Here is a 27,885-nt window from a genome sequence, read left to right as displayed (position 1 = left end):
AGTTGTAACTGCGTAAGGCCACGCAGTCGTGGGCATACAGGGAATACAGTAGGGGACTGAGGACGCACCCTTGTGGGGCCCTGTGTTGTGGATCAGTGTGGAGGAGGTAATGTTGCCTAATTTCACCATGGAGACAGCTGATCAGGAAGTCCAGGATCCAGTTGCATAGGGAGGAGTTCAGTCCCTTGGCTTTGTGGTGAGCTTAGAGGACACTATGGTATTGAAGGCTGAACTGTAGTCAATGAACAACATTCATTCCTCACATATGCATTATTTTTGTCCAGGTAGGTGAGGGCAGTGTGCAGTGCAATTGCTTCGTCTGTGGATCTATCGGGGCCGGTAGGCAATTTGGGGAGGGAGGAGGTGATGTGGTCTTTGACTCGGCTCTCTGAGCACTTCATGATGATGGGAGTGAGTGCTACAGGTCGGTAGTCATTCAGTTCAGTTACTTTCCTTTTGAAGTCCCTGTTTATGGCGTTCCAAATATCATGTTGACATGAAAGTAAATTATGGAATATTCCAGTTTATACCAATTTACTTTTAATACCAGTGAAATGCCAGGGCCAGTGAGGCCACAGCACGTCTTGACGTTCGTTCTGAGAGACTCGTGATATCGGTAAACCTAACGTGACGTCGCGTGTTTTCACTTGACAAGCACCACTATAAACCAATCATTGTCAGTCAATGTTTTACATCAGCCAATAGCGATTTCAGTATTTTGTTTAGAGGCGGGGTTTCTGAGAAACGGTGCGCAGTGGGTTAGGTTGTTAGCTAGAAAGTTAGCTAATGGCTGGGGGAAAGAGATCCTCCTCAACCCTCGCTTTGGGAGAGTTTCAGGATTTCCTGAAGTAAAAACAACCGACTATTCCACAAGAGATACCCCGTAAGGAAGTTAAGGTCAACAATAAGAACGCTAATATACGTATTGTCAATATAAGTATGCAGGATGCAGTAGCCGGGACGAGAATGCTGACGGACGGCTTCGAGGACGAGATTGACTCGGTGACTCCTCGCACCCCAGCGGTAGGGATGGGGGTCGGAGGAACACCAGGAGTCGGACTCCGAGGCATAGGGATTGGTGTGGGCGGAAAGAAAGTACGATTGTTCGGCGAGCCCGGTGGGCCTCCTACTGACAGCCTGGATTTCAAACTGGCTGCTGCTGCAGTCCTTTCCTCTGGTCCCGGATCCAACAGCGACGAAGACGAGGTATCAGAGGTAACGTTAGCTAGATATGCTAGTTAGCCAGCTAACGTTCATCTCCTTGCCTAGACAGCTAGCTAGCTGTCCGCAGCCACCTCCTCCTAGGCTGACGAAATAACCTATAAAACAACTACGAATTTGCGCGAAACATGTCTCCAGCAAACTCAATTTCTCATGGGTTGTCAGACAAGGAGAAGAGTGCAAGACACCGACATAATTGCACGATAATCGATGGAATGTTTTATTTATGCGGCGTAGGCTGTGACCACGGCCTAGTTCGGGTGGAAGCGATCATGCCATCGACAGCATTAGCTAGCTAACTTTAGCTAGCTAGTAAGTTAGCAATCCTCTCACAGCACAGACGCACATTCTCGACTTCGCACACTGTACACATTGGTGGGAGAGCACGTATTCACACACGGCCAGAACAAGCAAGGGCTGTCAATCTTGCCAATATTAAAACTAGCTACAATTTTATGGTAATGGTGCAATTACGTCACCTTTCTGAAGTATATACATTTTAAATCCGACTGTTAACTAGCGTTAACTGTCCTAACTAGTTGTCATCCGGCTGTCATAAATAACACAGAAATATCAGATGATATTTGTCTCAGCCTCGCGAGGCAGTGCCAACTCTATCACTGTCCTGCGTTGTTACAATTCATAGCAGTCCCTTTTCAGAGTTGTGGCCAACTTTCCATTTGTTGGCAGAATCACAGGACACCATATTTGAGGTTGAAACACGTTTGTTGAGCTGATATCGCGAGCTACAACATAGTCACACAAACCACAATCTCCTGTTCTGTCATCTTCTAATGTTGATGACAAATTAACGGGTTTAACTCTAAAATCATTCTTATGTGGACTGGTTCCCTTACGCCGTTTGCCCTCACCACCAACTAATCAACATCCATTTCCAGGTCAGGTGAAGGTGTGACTTTTGAAGACACATCAGTGGTTGCCCTACTCTAACCTGCCCTACTCTAACCTGCCCTACTCTAACCTGCCCTGCCCTACTCTAACCTGCCCTGCCCTACTCTAACCTGCCCTGCCCTACTCTAACCTGCCCTACTCTAACCTACCCTGCCCTACCCTACTCTAACCTGCCCTACCATACCCTGCCCTACTCTAACATGCCCTACTCTAACCTACCATACCCTGCCCTACCCTACTCTAACCTGCCCTACTCTAACCTGCCCTACCATACCCTGCCCTACTCTAACATGCCCTACTCTAACCTACCATACCCTGCCCTACCCTACTCTAACCTGCCCTACTCTAACCTGCCCTACCATACCCTGCCCTACTCTAACATGCCCTACTCTAACCTACCATACCCTGCCCTACCCTACTCTAACCTGCCCTACTCTAACCTGCCCTACCATACCCTGCCCTACTCTAACATGCCCTACTCTAACCTACCATACCCTGCCCTACTCTAACATGCCCTACTCTAACCTACCATACCCTGCCCTACCCTACTCTAACCTGCCCTACTCTAACCTGCCCTACTCTACCCTGCCCTACTCTACCCTGCCCTACTCTACCCTGCCCTACTCAAACCTGCCCTACTCAAACCTGCCCTACTCTAACCTACCATACCCTACCCTGCCCTACTCTAACATGCCCTACTCTAACCTACCATACCCTGCCCTACCCTACTCTAACCTGCCCTACTCTAACCTCCCCTACCATACCCTGCCCTACTCTAACATGCCCTACTCTAACCTACCATACCCTGCCCTACCCTACTCTAACCTGCCCTACTCTAACCTGCCCTACCATACCCTGCCCTACTCTAACATGCCCTACTCTAACCTACCATACCCTGCCCTACCCTACTCTAACCTGCCCTACTCTAACCTGCCCTACCATACCCTGCCCTACTCTAACATGCCCTACTCTAACCTACCATACCCTGCCCTACTCTAACATGCCCTACTCTAACCTACCATACCCTGCCCTACCCTACTCTAACCTGCCCTACTCTAACCTGCCCTACTCTACCCTGCACTACTCTACCCTGCCCTACTCAAACCTGCCCTACTCAAACCTGCCCTACTCAAACCTGCCCTACTCTAACCTACCATACCCTGCCCTACCCTACTCTAACCTACCATACCCTACCCTACAGTACTCTAACCTGCCCTACTCTAACCTACCATACCCTGCCCTACTCTAACCTGCCCTACTCTAACCTGCCCTACTCTAACCTGCCCTACTCTAACCTACCATACTCTAACCTACTCTAACCTGCCCTACCCTACCATACCCTGCCCTACCATACCCTGCCCTACTCTAACATGCCCTACTCTAACCTGCCCTACCATACCCTGCCCTACTCTAACATGCCCTACTCTAACATGCCCTACTCTAACCTACCATACCCTGCCTAACCATACCCTGCCTAACCATACCCTTCCCTACCCTACTCTAACCTGCCCTACTCTAACCTGCCCTACTCTAACCTGCCCTACTCTAACATGCCCTACTCTAACCTACCACACCCTGCCCTACCCTACTCTAACCTACCATACCCTACACTACTCTACCCTGCCCTACTCTAACCTACCATACCCTGCCCTACTCTAACCTGCCCTACTCTAACCTGCCCTACTCTAACCTGCCCTGCCCTACTCTAACCTGCCCTGCCCTACTCTAACCTGCCCTACTCTGCCCTACTCTAACCTACCCTACTCTAACCTACCATCCCCACCCTACCCTACTCTAACCTGCCCTACTCTAACCTAACCTACCCGACTCTAACCTGCCCTACTCAAACCTACCATGCCCTACCCTAACCTGCCTTACCCTACTCTAACCTACCCTACTCTAACCTGTCTGTGGATTTGTGGTGGCCAACCATGACACTATCAAGTTGGTTGTGCAACTGACACATCGCAACCTGTCTGGCTATTCTGTCCACTTCCTACATGGGCTACAAAGGCACCATGCCTTCCTTGTCATTCTAACAGTTGAGATGTAATTAGGCTTGCATGGTGTGATGTGACAGTATAGAATCCCATTCTAGGAACTGTCTAGGATCATGTTTTCCTGGAAACCCGACTTTGCAATGAATTCTACGTCGGGCAAAAATGAGTGTTTTGATCAAGAAAGCGTTCTCTCACGACCTCTACAACCCAGCATGTTGAATAAAATAACATTTTTAAACACTACCGGTTGTTACTGCTGTTCCTTTTGACAGTAGAAATGTGAGACAATCTATCCACAGGAAAGTATAATTAAATCACCTTATCAAGGCTATGGTAGTGAGTTGAGATTTCTATCACATGAAGCATGGGCAGAACCATGTCAATCCTGCACGAGCTCTGCAAGAATGCGTGCTTTTTCATATTGTGCCCATGCTTCAGGTGATTCATCTGAATGCACTACCAGCTCTTTGAAAAGTTGATGTTATCATACTTTTCTGTGGATACAATGCATCTCATTCCTACCTGCGAAAGGACCAACCACACAGACAACTGTTAAAATAAAATTGTATTCAATATTCTGGCTTGTAGAGGTGGTGAGAGAAAATGTTCCTGGCTCAACCGCTCATTTCTGCTTGACATAGAATTTCAGGCAAGGGTCATGTGTGATACATGCTGGAACTGTCAGCCCAGACAATAACCTGATGGTGGCTAGGGGGCCCAAACCCAGATAATACTGGAAAACCAATCCACTAATAACCTGATGGTGGCTAGGGGGCCCAAACCCAGATAATACTGGAAAACCAATCCACTAATAACCTGATGGTGGCTAGGGGGCCCAAACCCAGATAATACTGGAAAACCAATCCACTAATAACCTGATGGTGGCTAGGGGGCCCAAACCCAGATAATACTGGAAAACCAATCCACTAATAACCTGATGGTGGCTAGGGGGCCCAAACCCAGATAATACTGGAAAACCAATCCACTAATAACCTGATGGTGGCTAGGGGGCCCAAACCCAGATAATACTGGAAAACCAATCCACTAATAACCTGATGGTGGCTAGGGGGCCCAAACCCAGATAATACTGGAAAACCAATCCACTAATAACCTGATGGTGGCTAGGGGGCCCAAACCCAGATAATACTGGAAAACCAATCCACTAATAACCTGATGGTGGCTAGGGGGCCCAAACCCAGATAATACTGGAAAACCAATCCACTAATAAGTTTTCAACTAAGGATTTTATTTGTTAATGAGGCGTTTGACATTTTCTTCTGTCATCTTACAAGTCTGTCTGTCGTAACATGTGCACCTACAGAGAGCACTTTCACATGTCATGGTGTTGATGGAAGCTGTGGAGCATGTTAACATGTTGCAGACACTACCTGACCATCAGTAAACCGTGAGCATTACGTCTGGAATGGATGTTAAGTTATGTTTCATTTGGAGCATGGTTCCAGGGATAGGAGACGAGAGCGGGCAGCTATGGCTCTCGTGTCTGTAAGGAATATGTGAGGCTGAATGTACGGTGTATGTCTGATACCGTTCATGTTTTGTGGCCTTAAAGGAATTGTAAAATTTTTTTTTTACATTTAAATTTGTAATTTAGCAAGACGCTCTTATCCAGAGTGACTTACAGAAGCAATTAGGGTTAAGTGCCTTGCACAAGGGCACATTGACAGATTTTTCGCCTAGTTGGCTCGGGGATTCGAAATGAGCGCCCTTTCGTTTACAATACTCTTAACCACTAGACTACCTGGCACCCCTCCATGAGGATCTGGCTGAAAGGGAGGTCTTGTTGTGAAACGTTAGCCTAGTGGAGAGCTCACTCCTGTGGGCTACAGCTGAACTCTGAGCTCCAGGATTAAGCAGATGCCTTTCCAGGCCTTTCCAGCTCTCCAGATGCCACACAATGGTGGGAACTGTAGTTCATTGATGGGCCAGACTGATGACCAATGTTGTTTGTTGGTCCTCTTGGAACTACATCCCCCAAAGGTCATTTGGTTCTGCATTCCAAGTGTATCGCTACATTCCTTCACACAGACTGTTACCGAGTCTGTGGACTCCCAGTAGCTGAGTTCAGTCTTTTTTTTTAAATTTTGAATGCTGTTTGACAGTTACAGGTGGCACATTGTTTTCATTACATATATTAGTATCCTGTACTACTAGGAATGTGAACATTTTGTCATTATTGAAATGTTTTAGTGAATTTGAAACGGTTTATTACCTATTGTCTGAAGTTTTACCACATTCATGCTCTTTGAATATTGCTAGTGTTGAATTCACAGTATGTATTCCCTCATTTTATCTGCACTTCCTCATAAGCACTTGCATCACTTTCCTCAGGTATCTTTGCCAAGCAATGTTAGTAAACAGTATGCTAGTTTGGAACTGGGACAGGTTAGTCTGAATGTTGTTGGGTACACAGACAGACACAAGTCCCTCTCTCTGGCCCTGACCTTGGTCAGCTCCAGTCCCAGCATGGAGCTGCGTGAGGGGACCCATGCTGTATGTACTGAATTTGCTGCATGCTGTTTTCCTCGTCAATGCTGGTGTGTTGTTGTGTTAAAGGGTCCGCTATGGGGCCTCCCAAGTGGTGCAGCGCTCTGAGACACTGCATCGCAGTGCTAGCTGTGTCTACCACAGATCCTGATTCGATCCCAGGCTGTGTCGCGACCGGGAGACCCATGAGGCGCCACACAATTGGCCCAGCGTCGTCTGGGTTAGGAGAGGGTTTGGCCGGCCGGCATGTCCTTGTCCCATCGCGCTCTAGCGACTCCTGTGGCGGGCCGGGCGCGAGCACGCTGACACTGTCACCAGGTGTACAATGTTTACTCTGACACATTGGTGGGGCGTGCTAGTAACCGAAAGGTTGCTGGATCAAATCCCTGAGCTGACAAGGTAAAAATCTGTTCTGCCCCTGAACATGGCAGTTAACCCAGTGTTCCCTGGTAGGCCATCATTGTAAATGAGAATTTGTTCTTAAAACTGACTTGCCCAATGAAATAAACAATCATACTAAATGGCTCCTGCTGTTTGGTGACATGGTATGTGCTTGCAATTCATCAACATTGTGAGGCCTTTATATTAAAACCTTCACCTAATTGCAATGGGTCTCAGATTGGCTTCCAGTTCTTGGAGGGCATGAGGGTGTCTTGGACCGTAGTTTAGCAAGGCGGTGTGTAGCCTGATTGAGCTGCGCTTGCAGAGTACAGCATCCCGTCCCATTATCCATTAGTTTAGGGCTCATAGTCAAGTAAACCATTTTTACACAAAGCATCATCCAATTACCTCTTTCTCTCCCGCGACACTGCTGGGGCTTTACGTTCAGAAAAGTAAGCTTGGAATGTGTCTTCTGCAAAGTTTGTTGCTGCTGTGTTTCCTTCTCTATAAATACAAATTAAATTAGCCTTATTAAATAACATCAAAATAAGCCCAGTCAGACATGTAAAGTCGTGGATAGAAGCCCAGTCAGACATGTAAAGTCGTGGATAGAAGCCCAGTCAGACATGTAAAGTCGTGGATAGAAGCCCAGTCAGACATGTAAAGTCGTGGATAGAAGCCCAGTTAGACATGTAAAGTCGTGGATAGAAGCCCAGTCAGACATGTAAAGTCGTGGATAGAAGCCCAGTCAGACATGTAAAGTCGTGGATAGAAGCCCAGTCAGACATGTAAAGTCGTGGATAGAAGCCCAGTCAGACATGTAAAGTCGTGGATAGAAGCCCAGTCAGACATGTAAAGTCGTGGATAGAAGCCCAGTCAGACATGTAAAGTCGTGGATAGAAGCCCAGTCAGACATGTAAAGTCGTGGATAGAAGCCCAGTCAGACATGTAAAGTCGTGGATAGAAGCCCAGTCAGACATGTAAAGTCGTGGATAGAAGCCCAGTCAGACATGTAGCCTACATTTAATACAGGCCTAAACTGACGTGTTAATAAATCCAGAATAATTTGTCATATGAACTCCACAAAACATTAATTATGATGGCCTTTTCAATTATTCTAACTGGGCTACATCACTTTTTTTTTATAGGCAGTATGGCTGACCCAAATTAGTTGTTTGTTTGGTCGATAGGCTGTTGGTTGATACATTTTTTTTTTTTTTACTCAAACAGTAGTAAAAAAAATATATATATATATATCACACACACACACACACACACACACACACACACACACACACACACACACACACACACACACACACACACACACACACACAGTGCATTTGGAAATTATTCAGACCCTTTGACTTTTTCCACAATTTATGTTACAGCCTTATTCTAAAACAGATTACATTGTTTTTTCCCCCCCTCATCAATCTACACACACAATACCCCATAATGACAAAACAAAAACAGGTTTTTAGAAATGTTTGCAAATGTAAAATATTCAGACCCTTTACCCAGTCCTTTGTTGAAGCACCTTTGGCAGTGATTACAGCATTGAATCTTATTGGGTATGATGCTACAAGCTTGGCACATCTGTATTTGGGGAGTTTCTCCCATTTTTCTCTGCAGATCCTCTCAAGCTCTGTCAGGTTGGATGAGGAGCGTTGCTGCACAGCTATTTTCAGGTCTCCAGCGATGTTAGATCGGGTTCAAGTCCGGGATCTGGCTGGGCCACTCATGGACATTCAGAGACTTGTCCCGAAGCCACTCCTGCGTTGTCTTGTCTTGGCTGTGTGCTTAGGGTCGTTGTCCTATTAGACTGTGATGAAGGTTCACCTTCCGAGGTCCTGAGCAGGTTTTCATCAAGGATCTCTCTGTTCTTTGCTTCGTTCATCTTTCCCTCGATCCTGACAAGTCTCCCAGTTCCTGCTGCTGAAAAACATCGCCACAGCATAATGCTGCCACCACCATGCTTCACCATAGGGATGGTACCAAGTTTCCTCCAGATGTGACTGACGCTTGGCATTCAGGACAAAGAGTTCAATCTTGGTTTGATCGGTATGAGAGTCTTTAGGTGCCTTTTTTGCAAACTCCAAGTGGGCTGTCATGTGCCTTTTACTGAAGAGTGGCTTAATCCATTTTAGAATAAGGCTGTAACACAATGTGGAAAAAGGGAAGGGGTCTGAATACTTTCCAGATGCACTATATATGTGCCCATTTGGGGACCTGATAGTATTTCTGATTTAGCTTCACATTCCACTAATGAGCTGTGTATCCTCTCACAGTCATGTTTTCTTCACCTCGAACAGCAAGCAAATGTCTGTTTTTACATCCACTGAGAATGACAATAGTTTGTTCCTCAATGTATTTGAAAAATCTTTCCAGCCCTCTCCCTTTCGATAACCACTCAGCGTGAAAGGGAAAAAATGTCATGCTCTGAGCCAGTGGACACGTCATAAAATAGGCCTACCTGATTACTTCTTATCCCTTGTGCATATAGCCTACAGCTGTGTCTGTCCTGAGCTCGCTGGCAGCCAGGAAACTGAAGGCCCAGAATATTTGATACAGTGTTGCAAGTTAGCCTGCAGGAGCTTCTGGCTGGACCCCACTTGATACAATGTTTCAAGTTCATTGCAGACAGGCCATGATAAAGACATGATTTATAGGATATTTATCAGGATATTTTCTTCCTGCAGACTGCAATGTTTTTTATTTGTTGGCTTTATTGGCCATTTTTACAAGACGCTATTATAATTAAAAATGTGAAAACCGTAACTGGCAGGCAGATCGGTAGAAATGGTAAGATATAAATTGGCGTTCCACATGAGAAAGGTTGCCTTCTCCTTGTGTTACTGTCCGAATCTGTGAAATCCAGGAGGAGCGGGAGAAGGATGGTCAAGTATTTATTTATTTCTTCTGGTTATCTTGAGCTCCCGGCTACCTCGAGTCATTTGTGGCTTAATTCATGAAATAGTGCGCTTATAGCATTAGACCAGCTCAATGAATATACACTACCGTTCAAATGTTTGGGGTCACTTACAAATGGCCTTGTTTTTGAAAGAAAAAAAAAAGTACATTTTTATTTTGTCCATTTTCAAATAACATGAAATTGATCAGAAATACATTGTAGAAGTTGTAAATGACTATTGTAGCTGGAAATGGCTGATAAAAAAAAAAAAAAAAAAATATATATATATATATATATATAAAATAAAATAAAATAAAAAATTGTTAAATGGAATATCGACATGTGTGCAGAGGCCCATTATCAGCAACCATCACTCCTGTCCTTTAGACAAGCTGAATATCTGGAGCATCAGTATTTGTTGGTTCGATTACAGGCTCAAAATGGCCATAAACAAAGACCTTCCTTTTGAAACTCGTCAGTCTATTCTTGTTCTGAGAAATGAAGGCTATTCCATGTGAGAAATTGCCAAGAAACTGAAGCTCTCGTACAACACTGTGTACTACTCCCTTCACAGAACAGCGCAAACTGGCGCTAACCAAAATAGAAAGAGGGGTGGCCCCGGTTGATTTAATTAAAACATATGGTGTGTCTATGTATGGAAAAGGATGTCTAAACATTTCGCCCAATCGATTTGGTCGAAAGAACTTTAACTCAACCAATATTTTCTTTAGTCGGGGACCGCCCTAATAGGTAGGCCAATAGGTTTTTAGGCAAAATAACTCTATGAAAGCTCCTTGGAAGAACTAATATGTCAGGCCTATTGGGTCAAAATCAATCATAGCCTATTTTATAGCTAAATGAAAAAAGATGAACCAAACTTTTAAGATATCAGATTTTTTTTGTTTATAAATAGCTACCCTCTTCGTTCCTTCCTGTTAGCATGTGCACATAGTACTCCATCATGCTTTCGGGATACGTGTCTTTAGTTGTGGAGACATCACTGCACTCCCTGTCTTGCTCTTGGTCCTCATCTTTTTAAGTCACCTTTTGTTTTGCACCTGTGTGTGTTCAGTTTCTGTATGAAAATATTTAGCGATCTCCATGAACGTAGCTAAAGCAAAGGGCTTTAGCAGCACACAAGTAACCTACAAATGCATGCTGGGCCGGACATGCCCTGAGCTCATGAAGTGATGCATGCTGGGCCATGCATGCCCTGAGCTCATGAAGTGAGTGCCACTGAAGCGATGCTGGAGTGAAATTGGGAATTTTCACCAACTCATTCTGCGCTCCAGTCAAAGTGGGCTTGCTTCGCTCCTCACTTCACTCCACTCACATGCTCTGGAGTCACACAGATTTAGACTATAATGAACAAAAATAAACATGCAATAATTTCAATGATTTTACTGAGGTACAGTTTATATGAGGAAATTAGTTTAAATGTATTTTTTTATTCAACCTTTTATTTAACTAGGCAAGTCAGTTAAGAACAAATTCTTATTTTCAATGATGGCCTAACTGCCTTGTTGGGTTAACTGCCTTGTTCAGGGACAGAACGACAGATTGTTACCTTGTCAGCTCTGGGATTCGATCTAGCAACCTTTCGGTTACTGGCCCAACGCTCTAGCCACTAGGCTACCTGCTGGTTACTGGCCCAACGCTCTAGCCACTAGGCTACCTGCCGCACCACACGTGTTCTGCGGTTGTGAGGCCGGTTGGACATACTGCCAAATTCTCAAAGATTAAAGTTTGAGGTGGCTTATGGTAGAGAAATTAACATCCTTTTCTCTGGCAACAGCTCTGGTGGACATTCCTGCAGTCAGCATGCCAATTGTACACCCCCTCAACTTGAGAAATCTGTGGCATTGTGTTGCGTGACACAACTGCACATTTTAGTGGCCTTTTATTATCCCCAGCACAAGGTGCACCTGTGTATTGATCATGCTGTTTAATCAACTTCTTGATATGCCACACTTGTCAGCTGGATGAATTATCTCAGCAAAGGAGAAATGCTCACTAACATGGATGTAAACACATTTGTGCACAAAATTTGAGACATTTCTGCAATCTTTAATTTCAGCTCATGAAACATGGGACCAACACTTTACATGTTGCGTTCATGGTTTTTGTTCAGTATCATTTACTAGACAATTATAATTAGTTGATTATTGGAGCCAGGTATGTTAGCTGGGGCTGGGACAAAAGTGTGCCACTAATCAGGCCCCTGAGGACATTAGTTGTCCATCCCTGATCTAAAGCGCGTCACAGCACAGTGTGTGCAAACCTTTTTTTAAGAATCTTTATTTGTGTTTCTTTTTCCTCACATAAACCACTGAGCCTTATTTATCTTTAGCCTTGGCTTGGCAGAATCTTCCTCAATGCCCAGACCGTGTCATTAATGAGGCCTCTGGGCCAATGAGAATGTGTCAGGCTGCATTGCTGCCCTAGAGGCAGAGGCTACGGGTGGAGGGAGGGAATCAGACCTTAAGAGACACCTGGGAGTGTACAGAGTGCCTAATGTCTAGGTCAACAAGTGGAAAAACCAACGCAGGCCTGAGACCTACATATTGGACAGGGACTCCTTGAGAAATGAGAGGGAGGTTTTGTTTTCACTGTCCCTGCCTTCTAGCTGTCCCATAGTTCAGGTCAGGTCACACGTTCAGGGAAAACATGAACGTGACCTATACACACGTTCAGGGAAAACTTGAGGCTCGGACTAAAGCCTTCCGCATGCTTCAGTTCGGCCGGCGAGTATGCTCCGAACGAGGGCTCGCATACTCCCTTAAAAAACTGTTTGTCCATTTTGAGATGTCAAAGCGACTCATACACTTCCTCAAAATTGTCTGAATGAATCTACGATAGCTAAAATCTTTCATTAATTGACTTTTTTGCCGAGGTGATCTTAATTGCACAATTTTACATCTAACTAAGATGTTTGGTTCAGTGTTTCTCAAGTGAAAAAAATGTACATGCAAATGATTAGTCTCTCGTTGAATGACAAACACTTAATTGAAGAATCCCTACTGTTGACCAATCACCGGCGAAGGGACGTACACATCGACTACCGACTTGGGCCAACAACAAAAAACCTTGCCGAAGACAAACTAACAACTTCACAATGTGCTTCTAATATGTTGTGGAACTGTCTCATACAGACAACTTTGGACCAAAATGGTGAGACATGTAACTGAACCTCCCCTTTTTATAAACAATAAAAAATCTCTGACATAATTCTCTAGCAAATGTTAGAAATAGGGAACCACACCCCTCATTTGATTGGTCAATTGTCCAGAGTAGATGACAGATCCTTTCTACCCCGCAACACGCCACGGCCAATACGTTTCAGCTGCAGTTGGTTATCTGAGCCACATGTTTTTACTCACTCATGAAGAGGTGGTGTGTTGGAGAAAAACATCCAGTCATCTAAATAAGAGTGGAGATGTGCAGGACACCAGTCAACCTGAAGAACTGTGCTCGTATACATTACATGACTCCAGTCATAGTTGTTGATGGACAGAGTTGAATAAGACCTATGGATGCAGATTTTTAAGCAATATAATATTACACATTTTGGGGGTCGGCTGCAGATCAAGATGCAACATCAAGTGAGATTTTCCCTTCTGCTGTTATGTGCTTTTATATGTTATGCGTTGCTTACACTTGTCTCTCTCCCTCTTCTTCTTACCCCAGGTGGAGTCCTTTATCTTGGACCAGGAGGACTTGGAGAACCCCATCATGAAGACTGCCTCGGAGCTGCTTTTGTCCAGCGCCACAGACGGTGTGGACCTCCGCACTGTCGACCCAGAGACACAGGCCCGCCTCGAGGCCCTGCTAGAGGCTGCAGGTACGCGCTCTGAACCCTCACCTCTAACCCCTCACCTAGACACGGCCCTGCTAGAGGCTGCAGGCACGAGCTCTAAACCCTCACCTCTAACCCCTCACCTAGACACGGGCCTGCCTTCAAGGCCCTGCTAGAGACTGCAGGTACGAGCCTGAATCCATCACTGGGCCCTAACCCTGGCCTCTGTCGTTCAGAACCCAACTGTGCCTGATCCCACGGTTCAGCCCTTCCCTAACCTTCCTCTATTTAATTGAACTCAATTCAAACTCATCTCACCCTAGGATTTCGGCCTAGTACCCCAATCCAAACCAATTCCATCCAACCCTACTTGACCTGAAAGGACCCCACCAGCAACCCCATTCTACCCTACCAGACCCCAACCCTCCCCATCTAGTACCGCCCCCAAACCTGCCACCTTGTCTTGTTGTCTGTTTCAGTTCTGCTTGATTTGTTGAAGTGAACATGTGGTTGTCTGCATCGAACACAGCATAGCTTTCACTCATCATCTGACCATCACTGATTACTTCAGGGGAAGGAAGGAGTCATTTCAAACAGGGGAACGTCTGTGTGATGGGAAGCCAGGAAGAGATATGCGCACGCATAGCCTACGTGTGTCCAGCACTTCAGTGTTGTAGTGTTAGAGCAGGTGCTTATGGGTAAACATTCTCTGTGTGTGTTATATGGACATGGGTGTGTTTCTAGGTTTTACAGTAACACTATTCAAGAATGTAAATGTTACTGTAAAAATATTTTTGTTACGCATAAATATCAACAGAATGCAAATGACAGGAAAACGTCAATGTTGTCTTCACTCTCTCACACACAGGCCCCATCCTTAATGGCACCCTATTCCCTATCCCAAAGGCCTATGGGTCTTAATCAAAAGTATGGCACTATATAGGGAATAGGCTGCCATTTCGGACAAAGTATCTGTGCTGCCTTAATGATTTATTTCACCTTTATTTAATCAAGTCAATTGAGAACCTATTCTCATTTACAATGACTACCTGGCCAAGAGGTATAACGGAGCACAGAACACACAATAGCACTAAACATAATGCACTATATACAGAGAAACGGTTCATCAAACATACCATTACATTTTTTTTCATGTTTACACCCTTTCTACTTTTTCCACATGTTACAGCCTGAATTTTAAAATAGATTAACATGTGGATTACCCCATCATATCAAAGTGGAATTCTGTTTCACTGATCTATACACATTACCTCATCATTACCCCATCATGTCAAAGTGGAATTCTGTTTCACTGATCTATACACATTACCCCATCATTATCCCATCATATCAAAGTGGAATTCTATTTAGCTGATCTAAACATCATTACCGCATGTCAAAGTGGAATTCTGTTTCGCTGATCTAAACATCATTACCGCATGTCAAAGTGGAATTCTATTTCGCTGATCTAAACATCATTACCGCATGTCAAAGTGGAATTCTATTTATAGAACATTTGAGAAATGAATAAAACATGAAAAGCTGAAATGTCTTGAATAAGTATTTAAAACCCCTTTGTTATGACAAGCCTAAAGAAGTTCAGGAGTAAAAATGTGCTTAACAACTCACAAGTTGCTTAGACTCAGTCAGTGTTCAATAATAGTGGTTAACCTAATTTGAATGTCGACCCCACCAATACAGTCATGTAAGGAGAGGAAGGAAACTGCTCAGAGATTTCACCATGAGGCCAATGTTGATTTTAAAATGGTTACAGCATTGAATGGCTGTGATGTGAGAGAAATTAGGATGAATCAACATTGTAGTTACTCCACAATTACTAACCTAAATGACAGAGTGAAAAGATGGTAGCCTGTACAGAATAAAACATGTTCTAAAACGTGCATTCTGTATACAAGGCACTTAACTAATACTGCAAAACATGTGGCCAAGAAATGAACTTTTTGTCCTAAATAATAGTGTTGTGGTGATCAAGGAAATACTCTCTGAAAGCCTGTAGCTGTCAGTTTTATTTATGTACAGACACTGTAATTCTGAGAAATACCTAACATTTTGTCTCTTATGGGGTTAAAAGTTTTCATAGGCACAAAAATCCAAAATAATACATGTGAATGCATTTAAAAAATAAATATATATATATATGTGTGTACATTATCAGTCAAGTTTGGACAGCTACTCATTCTATGGGTTTTCTCTATTACACTTTTCTACATTGTAGAATAATAGTGAAGACAAACTATGAAATACCACATATGGAATCATGTAGTAACCAAAAATACAATCTTCCCAGCTCTCCAGATTTTGCTGTGAGGAGGCAGAGTCATTAGATCATTTATTTTGGTACTGTCCATATGTAGCTCGTTTTTGGTCACAGGTACAGGAATGGCTGAAGAATTGCATAATTTACCTAGAACTAACACTGCAGATAGCAATACTGAGTGATTTTGAGAAGTCATAGTCAGTCAATAATACAATAATTATTTTAGCAAAAATGCTTATTTTAATGTACAATCTGTAGAATCTATAATAGAACGGTTCAGTACTTTTGTGAAGCAGCACAGTTGAAAAAAATATAATGTCAAATAGAAATCCAAAATGGATGGACATCAGAAATAGAGGAAGGACTAAAAACAAACTAAATATAACGATTGTAAAGTAGATTATGTATTAACTCAAGCGTCGCTGCACAGCTATTTCCAGGTCTCTCCAGAGATGTTCGATAAGGTTCAAGTGCAGGCTCTCCTGAGTTATTGTTTTAGTTTACTCTAATTGGGGGAGGGGTGGTTGGGCTTGCGGGGAATAATACATGTATTTTCTAAATGAATACATTAAAAAAAAGTTATGTCTCTACCAAAAAAATATAGGGGGGATTTGAAATGATGAAGAATATTACATTGATGGAAGCAACAATCTTTCTGAAATATTAAAGCTGATTCGCCCCTTTAAAAAGAATAAAGAAAATATTAGGATTGAACTCTTTGGCCTGAATCGCAAGTGTCACGTCTGGAGGAAACCTGGCACCATCCCTACGGTGACTCGTGGTGTTGGCAGCATTATGCTGTCGGGATGGTTTTCAGTGGCAGGGACTTGGGGACTAGTCAGGATCGAGGGAAATATGAATGGAACAAAGTACAGAGATCCTTGATGAAAACCTGCTCTAGAACGCTCAGGAACTCCGACTGGGGCGAAGGTTCATCTTCCAACAGTACAATGACCCTAAGCACACAGCCAAGACAACACAGGAGTGGCTTCGGGACAAGTCTCTGAATGTCCTTGAGTGGCCCAGCCAGAGCCTGCACTTGAAGGCTTATCGAACATCTCTGGAGAGACCTGGAAATAGCTGTACAGCGACGCTCCCCATCTAACCTGAAAGGGCTTGAGAGGATCTGCAGAAAAGATTGGGGAAAAACTCTCCAATTACAGGTGTGCCAAGCTTGTAGCTTCATACCCAAGAAGACTTTAGGCTGTAATCACTGCCACACGTGCTTCAACAAAGTACTGAGTAAAGGGTCTGAATACTTATGTAAATGTGGTATTTCAGTTTTTTTATTTTATACATTTGTAAACATTTCTACAAACAGGATTTTATTTGTAATTATGAAGTGTTGTGTTCAGATTGAGGGGGAAAAATCGAATCGTTTTTCTTCTCGACTTTGACGAGCCCGAGGCAGAGGATATACGGCTCCCGACCCCAGTGATCTGCGTGAAGAGGAGGTGGAGAAAGAGGCCGGAGGGCGGGCTGCCTTCTGAGGAGTTGGAGGCGCTCAAATAAACCCCCACTCCCCTCAATTCTGCTTGATAACATGCAATCTTTGGACAATAAAATGGACGAGTTGTTGGAAATGATTAAACTACCAGCTGGACATTAAAAACTGTAACATCTTATGCTTTACAGAGTCGTGGCTCAACGACGACAATATCAGCATACAGCTGGCTGGTTATACGATGTATCGGCAGGATAGAACAGCGGCGTTTGTTAAGATAAGGGGTGGCGGTCTATGTATTTTTGTAAACAACAACTGGTGCACGATATCTAAGAGGTTCTCATGATAAGCTTCATTGTAGCTGTTTACATATCCAGACACAGTCAGAGGTTGGCACGAAGATGGCATTGAAAAATCTGTATTCCGCCAAAAACAAACAAGAAAAAGCTCACCCAGAGTCGGTGCTCCAAGTAGCCGGGGACTTAAATGCAGGGAAACTCAAGTCAGTTTTACCAAATTCCTATCAGCATGTTAAATGTGCAACCAGAGGGAAAAGAACTCTGGACCACCTGTACTCCACACACAGAGACGCATACAAAGCTCTCCCTCTCCCTCCATTTGGCAAATCTGACCATAATTCCATTCTCCCGATTCCTGCTTATAAGCAAAAATTAAAGCAGGAAGCACCAGTGACTAGATCAATAAAAAAAGTGGTCAGATGAAGCAGATGCTAAGCTACAGGACTGTTCTGCTAGCACAGACTGGAATATGTTCTGTGATTCCTCCACTGGCATGAGGAGTACACCACATCTGTCATTGGCTTCATCAATAAGTGCATCGAGGACGTTCTCCCCACAGTGACCGTACATACATACCCCAACCAGAAGCCATGGATTACAGGCAGCATCCACACTGAGCTAATGGCTAGAGCTGCTGCTTTCAAGGAGCGAGAGACTAACCCGGAAGCTTATAAGAAATCCCGCTATGCCCTCCGACGAACCATCAAACAGTCAAAGCTTCAATACAGGACTAAGACTGAATCGTACTACACCGGCTCTGACGCTCGTCGGATGTGGCAGGGCCTGCAAACCTTTACAGACTACAAAGGGAAGCACAGCCGAGAGCTGCCCAGTGACACGGGCCTACCGGACGAGCTAAACTACTTCTATGCTCGCTTCGAGACAAGTAACACTGAAACAGGCATGAAAGCACCAGCTGTAACCAAAGACTGTGATCACACTCTCCGCAGTCGTGAGTAAGATCTTTAAACAGGTTAATATTCACAAAGCTGCAGGGCCAGACGGATTACCAGGACATGTACTCCGAGCATGTGCTGACCAGCTGGCAAGTGCCTTCACTGACATTTTCAACCTCTCCCTGTCAGAGTCTGTAATACCAACATGTTTTAAGCAGACCACCATAGTGCCTGTGCCCAAGAATACTAAGGTAACCTGCCAAAATGACTTCTGACCTGTAGCACTGATGTCTGTATCCATGAAGTGCTTAGAAAGGCTGGTCATGTCTCACATCAACTCCATCATCCCAGAAACCCTAGACCCACTCCAATTTGCGTACCGCCCCAACAGATCCACAGATGATGCAGTCTCTATTGCACTCCACACTGCCCTTTCACACCTGGACAAAAGGAACACCTATGTGAGAATGCTATTCATTGACTACAGCTCAGCGTTCAAAACCATAGTGCCCTCAAAGCTCATCAATAAGCTAAGGACCCTGAGACAAAATACCTCCCTCTACAACTGGATCCTGGACTTCCTGATGGGCTGCCCCCAGGTGGTAAGGGTAGGTAACAACACATCCGCCACGCTGACCCTCAACACAGGGGCCCCTCAGGGGTGCGTGCTCAGTCCCTTTCTGCACTCCCTGTTCACTCATGACTGCGCACGACTCCAACGCCATCATTACATTTGCAGATGACACAACAGTGGTAGGCCGGATCACCGACGACAACGAGACAGACTATAGGGAGGAGTTCAGAAAGCTGGCCGTGTGGTGCCAGGACAACAACCTCTCCCTCAACGTGATCAAGACAAAGGAGATTATTGTGGACTACAGGAAAAAGACCGAGCACGTCCCCATTCTCATTGACGGAGCTGCAGTGTAACAGGTTGAGAGCGTCAAGTTCCTTTGTGTCCACATCACCAACAAACTAACATGGTCCAAACACACCAAGACAGTCATGAAGAGGGCACAACAAAACCTATTCCCCCTCAGGAGACTGCAAAGATTTGGCATGGGTCCTCAGGTCCTCAAATGCTTCTACCTCTGCACCATCGAGAGCATCCTGACGGGTTGCATCACTGCCTGGTATGGTACTGCTCGGCATCTGACTGTAAGGCGCTACAGAGGGTAGTGCGTACGGCCAGTACATCACTGGGGCCAAGCTTCCTGCCATCCAGGACCTCTATCAGGTGGTGTCAGAGGAAGGCCGTAAATTTTTTTATACTCCAGCCACCCTGGTCATAGACCGTTCTCTCTGCTACCGCATGGCAAGCGGTACCGGAGCACGAGGTCTTGGTCCAAGAGGCTTCTTAACAGCTTCTACCCTCAAGCCATAAGACTCCTGAACATCTTGTCAAATGGCTACCCAGACTATTCACATTGCCTCCCCTCCACACTACTGCCACTCTCTGTTGTCATCTATGCACATTCACTTTAACTCTACCTACATGTACTTACTACCTCAACTAACCGATGCCCCCCGCACATTGACTCTGTACCAGCACCCCCCTGTATGTGTGTGTATATATATATATATATACTTACAGCTTTTCTTTAATTACTTGTTACTTTCATCTTTTTCTTATCTGTTTTTTTTTTTAAACTGCATTGTTGGTTAGTGGCTCGTAAGTAAGCATTTCACTGTAAGGTGAAATGTTGTATTCTGTGCACCTGACTAAAAACATTTTTGATTTGACATTGACAGCAATACAACATCCCCAGTCCTTTATTCCCCCCCCCAACCACACCAAGGTGTCAAAAAAAAAAATGATGACAGAAAATAAATACACCAGTGAAAAATGAAATACAATTAACACCTATTTTATTAAGGTAACAATGGAATCAAACAGCGTTTGGCCTATGACCCCAGTCCTGTCCCCGGGGACCCGAGGTGGCACATCGCTGCCCCCGCATCCAACGCACTCGACTCCAGTCAGAAGTTTGATGATTTGGTCAATTGAATCAAGTGTGCAGGGACTAGGTCAAGTACAAAGATGGACCCCACAGGGTCAGGAGAAACTGGGCCATACAGTGGATGAAGAGATCAAGGCAACAGTGCATGGATGACACTATTAAATGTAATTAAACGGTTATCACAGTAACAATGAATTTCTTAACAGATCACAGCCACTTACACAGGACATGACTGCCTACTGAAATGTTGGCACTAAATGATGTGGAAAATGTCATCTCTACATACATATTCACTGCTCTAGAAGTCTAACACATGCTACTGGATTCACCTGGTGGGTGTTAAAACATTAATGCTACTGGATTCACCTGGTGGGTGTTAAAACATTAATGCTACTGGATTCACCTGGTGGGTGTTAAAGCATTAATGCTACTGGATTCACCTGGTGAGTGTTAAAGCATTAATACTACTGGATTCACCTGGTGGGTGGTAAAACATTAATGCTACTGGATTCACCTGGTGGGTGTTAAAGCATTAATGCTACTGGATTCACCTGGTGGGTGTTAAAACAATGCTACTGGGTTCACCTGGTGGGTGGTAAAACATTAATGCTACTGGATTCACCTGGTGGGTGATAAAACATTAATACTACTGGATTCACCTGGTGGGTGGTAAAACATTCATGCTACTGGATTCACCTGGTGGGTGGTAAAACACTGCTGCTGGGTTCACCTGGTGGGTGGTAAAACATTAATGCTACTGGATTCACCTGGTGGGTGGTAAAACATTCATGCTACTGGATTCACCTGGTGGGTGGTAAAACAATGCTGCTGGGTTCACCTGGTGGGGGGTAAAACATTAATGCTACTGGATTCACCTGCTGGGTGGTAAAACATTCATGCTACTGGATTCACCTGGTGGGTGGTAAAACAATGCTGCTGGGTTCACCTGGTGGGTGGTAAAACATTAATGCTACTGGATTCACCTGGTGGGTGGTAAAACAATGCTGCTGGATTCACCTGGTTCGCCAGTGGGGAGAACTTGCACAATTGGTGGCTGACTAAATACTTTTTTACCCCACTGTATGTTTTGTCACATACACCTGGTAGGTGTATTACAGGGTCAGCCGTAGTAGTACGGTGTCCCTGCAGGAAATGTGCTCAAGGAAACATCGACAGATATTCCACCTTGACTGCTCGTGTATTCGATCCAGAGACCTTTCGGTTACTAGCCCAAGGCTAGCTGCCGCCCTAATGAGAAACATTAACACTGGGTTAGAGCAGAAATACCACAACAGGCAGCAAAAATGAAAACACAGACTGAATAATCAGGTGTGTATTGATCAGTCAGCAGATCGGGTAATATGTTTTTGAAGGAGTGTGGTGTCAGACTGAATGATCAGCAGGTGTGTATTGATCAGCTCATGTTTTTGAAGGAGTGTGGTGTCAGACTGAATGATCAGCAGGTGTGTATTGATCAGCTCATGTTTTTGAAGGAGTGTGGTGTCAGACTGAATGATCAGCAGGTGTGTATTGATCAGCTCATGTTTTTGAAGGAGTGTGGTGTCAGACTGAATGATCAGCAGGTGTGTATTGATCAGCTCATGTTTTTGAAGGAGTGTGGTGTCAGACTGAATGATCAGCAGGTGTGTATTGATCAGCTCATGTTTTTGAAGGAGTGTGGTGTCAGACTGAATGATCAGCAGGTGTGTATTGATCAGGTCATGTTTTTGAAGGAGTGGTGGGATGAATGTGTAAAGTTTTGATGGTCTTTTGCAGCTCATTCCAGTTTCTGGCTGCAGAACGCTGGAATGACTGACGGGAATAACCATCTAGCAGAGAGCAGGTTGCTAGTGGAGACGCCGAGGTAGAGGGGTCTAGTGTCGCGTATGTAAACAGAGCCAGTTGACCAGGCTGTAAAGGTCACAGTGATAAGTGTTGAAGGGGGCGCTGGTAACAAAGCTCATGGCAGTGTGGTAAAGTACATCTAGGTTGAGGGAGGTTTTGGGGCCTTTAATCCACATTGCGGTTGTCCAGGATTGGCAGTCTGTTCATTGTTCCAAGGGTGTGCTTGGCAGGGTGGGTGAAGGATGTTTTTGCTGCGGTGGATGTAACTTTACCCTGAAGGTGGGTGAGGTGGCTATGGAATGACAGTGACCAGTACAGCCGTATACCAGGATATTTATAGGTGTCGACATTAAGGCTGAGCCCATTTAGTTGACTGTTTGGTTGATGGGCTGTTGGTCGACCAAGATTTATTTTGTAGAGTAGCGGCAAAACCAAAATAAATAATCATTGTGTCTTACCTGTCTGAGTGGACTAATCCATTGTGGAGGCTGTGGGAATGGTACAGTCCATCACTCTTAAGTTAAGTGCTACTGAAGTTGTATGTGGTTATATTACGTAGGCACAAGGGTGCCACACTAATGCAAATATTGTCTCCTCCCGTGTTGGATAGAGGTCGCTGTCCACACTTCTGAAACGCATCAGTGCACTGTTGAAATTGTGTTTTTTCCTAGACCATGTTGCTATGTGCCAAGTTAAGCAGCATATTGGTGTAGAGAACAATGCTGTGGAGGCAGCAGCAGAATGAGGACAGGAGAAAACAGCCCATGACTTAAAAGTGAGGAGAGGGGAAACCAACTTAAATGAAGTCTATAATCAATAGCCTAACTGATAAATGTGCCTGGCTTTATAAATATTCCATATATATCTACAGAAAGAAGACAAATCCTGCTTCTGTTGCCTGTTTGACTGTTTAATAGAATACTGATTCAGTGAGTACCAACATGTTGGATATTTTTTGTTTTACAAAGTCAGTTGATTTGAATCTTTTCTCTGCTCTGATAAGGGATGAAAACGTGTTTGTTCCACTGGAACAGCCTCTCAGCTATTATTTCGACCACTGTTTACACTTCCACATTGTCAAATTCTATTTATAAATATAACCCTCCATATCCTTATTGTTACGATCATCATTATTATAATAAGTCATGTCGTTATCATTAGTAGAGTTAGTATAGCAGCCTCCTATAACCACCATGGAGCTGAAGGCCTTAGAGTACATCCTGTTTAGTCGTATTACTGTAACGTACTTACATATGACCTGACACACAGACCCTCTCTCTCCCTGCATGGTGAACATATGACCCAACACACAACCCCTCTCTCCTCTCTCTCCCTGCATGGTGAACATATGACCAACCCACAGCCCCTCTCTCCTCTCTCTCCCTGCATGGTGAACATATGACCCAACACACAACCCCTCTCTCCTCTCTCTCTCCCTGCATGGTGAACATATGACCCAACACACAGCCCCTCTCTCCTCTCTCTCTCCCTGCATGATGAACATATGACCCAACACACAGCCCCTCTCTCCTCTCTCTCCCTATATGATGAACATATGACCAACACACAGCCCCTCTCTCCTCTCTCTCCCTATATGATGAACATATGACCAACACACAGCCCCTCTCTCCCTGTGTGCGTGCATCCCGGGTGCTTAAACCACTTAATACATTTTAGAATAAGGCTGTAACATAACAAAATGTGGAGAATGTCTCGGTTTCTGAATTCTTCCCTAAGGCACTGTATATGTCAATTCTTATGTAAGCTACGGTATTGTATCAACCATTCATGTCATCGTACAGCATACGAGTCATGATTTGAAATGCATTCAAGCATTTTAGTTATAAAATAACGCAACACTTTAATAATTACCATAAACAAATAAACCGTTCCATTTTATAAATTGCATTCACGAATGCACAAATGGTTTTTGTCTTTATTACACAAAGGTTTAAAAAAATATTTCTTTCAAATGTTACAACACTCTGGTATGCTTATAATTTGAGTGTTTCCATTGTTCCAAACGGTCAGAGAAGTGATATTGTAATCTAACAGCAGCTGTTTGGCAACATAATATACATGTAGGGCTTTCTCCTTCTTTTTCTTCATCTCCACTGTTTTCTACAACTCGTCACATTTCTTCCACACCTCCAACTTCCCTGTTACCTCCTGAGCAACCAGTAAACATTCCCCCATTTTGAGGTTTATTCCTCACATCCTCTGCATCCATTTTGCTGTCATGTGTTCAGAGTTTATAACCAATTTATTGATGTGGTGATGATATGCTATATGTCCAGCCCTATTGGTCACCTGCATTTAATGCTTACATGAGTCCCATAACGAGAGTTGAGGGAATGTTTTCTTCCGAAACTAGTGATTTCGGTAACACAAGTTTTCAGTCGCAGGTGGCTGTAATAATGTTACAGCTTCAGCAATACGGACAGCGAGATGAACACTTCTGTGGTGGTCGCTGCTGCATGGAGGAGAGAGACAGGATGATGAACACTCCTGTGGTGGTCGCTGCAGCAGGGAGGAGAGACAGGGTGATGAACACTGTTCTGTGGTGGTCGCTGCTGCATGGAGGAGAGAGACAGGATGATGAACACTGTTCTGTGGCGGTCGCTGCAGCAGGGAGGAGAGAGACAGGATGATAAACACTGTTCTGTGGCGGTCGCTGCAGCAGGGAGGAGAGAGACAGGATGATGAACACTGTTCTGTGGTGGTCGCTGCTGCAGGGAGGAGAGAGAGACAGGATGATGAACACTGTTCTGTGGTGGTCGCTGCAGCAGGGAGGAGAGAGACAGGATGATGAACACTGTTCTGTGGTGGTCGCTGCAGCAGGGAGGAGAGACAGGATGATAAACACTGTTCTGTGGCGGTCGCTGCAGCAGGGAGGAGAGAGACAGGATGATGAACACTGTTCTGTGGTGGTCGCTGCTGCATGGAGGAGAGAGACAGGATGATGAACACTGTTCTGTGGTGGTCGCTGCTGCAGGGAGGAGAGAGACAGGATGATGAACACTGTTCTGTGGTGGTCGCTGCTGCAGGGAGGAGAGAGACAGGATGATGAACACTGTTCTGTGGTGGTCGCTGCAGCAGGGAGGAGAGAGACAGGATGATGAACACTGTTCTGTGGTGGTCGCTGCTGCATGGAGGAGAGAGACAGGATGATGAACACTGTTCTGTGGTGGTCGCTGCTGCATGGAGGAGAGAGACAGGATGATGAACACTGTTCTGTGGTGGTCGCTGCTGCAGGGAGGAGAGAGACAGGATGATGAACACTGTTCTGTGGTGGTCGCTGCAGCAGGGAGGAGAGAGACAGGATGATGAACACTGTTCTGTGGTGGTCGCTGCAGCATGGAGGAGAGAGACAGGATGATGAACACTGTTCTGTGGTGGTCGCTGCAGCATGGAGAGAGACAGGATGATGAACACTGTTCTGTGGTGGTCGCTGCAGCATGGAGGAGAGAGACAGGATGATGAACACTGTTCTGTGGTGGTCGCTGCAGCAGGGAGGAGAGAGAGACAGGATGATGAACACTGTTCTGTGGTGGTCGCTGCAGCAGGGAGGAGAGAGACAGGATGATGAACACTGTTCTGTGGTGGTCGCTGCAGCAGGGAGGAGAGAGAGGGTGAAAAACACTGTTCTGTGGTGGTCGCTTTAGCAGGGAGGAGAGAGAGACAGGGTGATGAACACTGTTCTGTAGTGGTCGCTGCAGCAGGGAGGAGAGACAGGATGATGAACACTGTTCTGTGGTGGTCGCTGCAGCAGGGAGGAGAGACAGGATGATGAACACTGTTCTGTGGTGGTCGCTGCAGCAGGGAGGAGAGACAGGATGATGAACACTGTTCTGTGGTGGTCGCTGCAGCACAGAGGAGAGACAGGATGATAAACACTGTTCTGTGGTGGTCGCTGCAGCAGGGAGGAGAGAGACAGGATGATGAACACTGTTCTGTGGTGGTCGCTGCAGCACAGAGGAGAGACAGGATGATAAACACTGTTCTGTGGTGGTCGCTGCAGCAGGGAGGAGAGAGACAGGGTGATGAACACTGTTCTGTGGTGGTCGCTGCAGCAGGGAGGAGAGAGACAGGGTGATGAACACTGTTCCGTTGTGGTCGCTGCAGCAGGGAGGAGAGACAGGATGATGAACACTGTTCCTTAGTGGTCGCTGCAGCACGGAGGAGAGACGGGATGATGAACACTGTTCTGTGGTGGTCGCTGCAGCAGGGAGGAGAGAGAGACAGGATGATTAACACTGTTCTGTAGTGGTCGCTGCAGCAGGGAGGAGAGAGACAGGATGATGAACACTGTTCTGTCAAATCAATTGCGGTCGGATTCCCTCTAGTCATTTTTGTCTCTTAATGATTTAATCAGACAGTGTGCTTAAAGCATCAGACACGCTCAGTGCATATAGTTGATTTTATTCAAATGCATAGGATGTCTATATGGAAAAATACAGGTTAGAAAATATTGTCCGATCGGTTGTTCGCAAGAACAAACAACTCTTGGTCGACCAATATTTTTTGGGGGTGTCATGGACAGCCCAATACACACTCTAACCCATTCAGGATGAGAATGTTAGGAGGGCAGGCAGGTTGAGGTAGATTTGTTGGTAACGTCAGAGAAGGCAGGTTGTGAGTGGTTTTCAAACCAGCCTGAACAATCCTCTGAGAACCCTAGGTCGCTGACTGTGTTGAACAAGATGCACTGGTTAACAGAAGGCTTTGATGAATATAAGCCATAATGCTTGTTATCAAAAGCCCATGTGATGTTGTTTAGACAGGAAATACAACCATCAACCACCCAGACCTCAGCCCTTCACTACTTCCCTTGGCCTGCCTACCCGCCTGGGGCAACGTTGTGAACTCCTTCTGACGGCCAGGTGTAGGCTAAGGTTTAACTCAGTCACACAGGCAGAGCAGAGGGTAGTGGTGATGGAAACACTGACTGGCAGGATCCACCCACTAACACAGTTTTACTTCTAAACTTTTCTGTTGCAAAGATGGTTCCGTTCTGTATGGCTGTGTCTTGTGATCCAGCTTTGCTTGTGTGTGATTTCGTCTTTACTTCACTGTTGTGCAGGGCTTGCAAGTTAACAATTTCACTGTACTTGTGCATGTGGCAACTACAACTTGAAACTTCTACTTCCACTAATCTAGGTTAGAGGCAAACATCAGGGAGAGAGTTGGGATCATTCTAACTTGCACTGACTTCCTCCCACATCTCTGGTGTCAACGCACACACAGTATTTTGGCTTGGATGGCCTCCCTGGATGGGAAGTGGGTCTTGCTCCTTGTGAAATAGGTCCTTCAGTCTAGGTTAACAGAACAAGCAGTCTGTTTTTTCCTGTTCCCTGCGTCTCGGTCCTCTCCCTCCCCTCGGTCCTCTCCCTCCCCGCGTCTCGGTCCTCTCCCTTCCAGTCCTTGAGGCCC

The 27,885-nt window shown here is 45.1% G+C and overlaps 1 protein-coding gene across 1 annotated transcript in view; it reads left to right on the top strand.

Moving 5' to 3' along the window:
• The first annotated feature begins 753 nt into the window (after positions 1-753).
• LOC109910199 (ankyrin repeat and KH domain-containing protein 1-like) overlaps positions 754-27,885 on the top strand; it is a 74,471-nt gene continuing 47,339 nt past the window's right edge. The window contains 2 exon segments of the mRNA XM_031798113.1: positions 754-1,215; positions 13,621-13,774. Of these exon segments, the coding sequence (XP_031653973.1) occupies positions 940-1,215; positions 13,621-13,774 (430 nt within the window). The 5' untranslated portion in view covers positions 754-939.

Source organism: Oncorhynchus kisutch, linkage group LG19 (assembly GCF_002021735.2).
Source record: "Oncorhynchus kisutch isolate 150728-3 linkage group LG19, Okis_V2, whole genome shotgun sequence".
Classification (NCBI taxonomy): Eukaryota; Metazoa; Chordata; class Actinopteri; order Salmoniformes; family Salmonidae; genus Oncorhynchus; species Oncorhynchus kisutch.
Note: the sequence above shows the minus strand (reverse complement) of the source record. Positions and strands in the feature narration are given on the sequence as shown.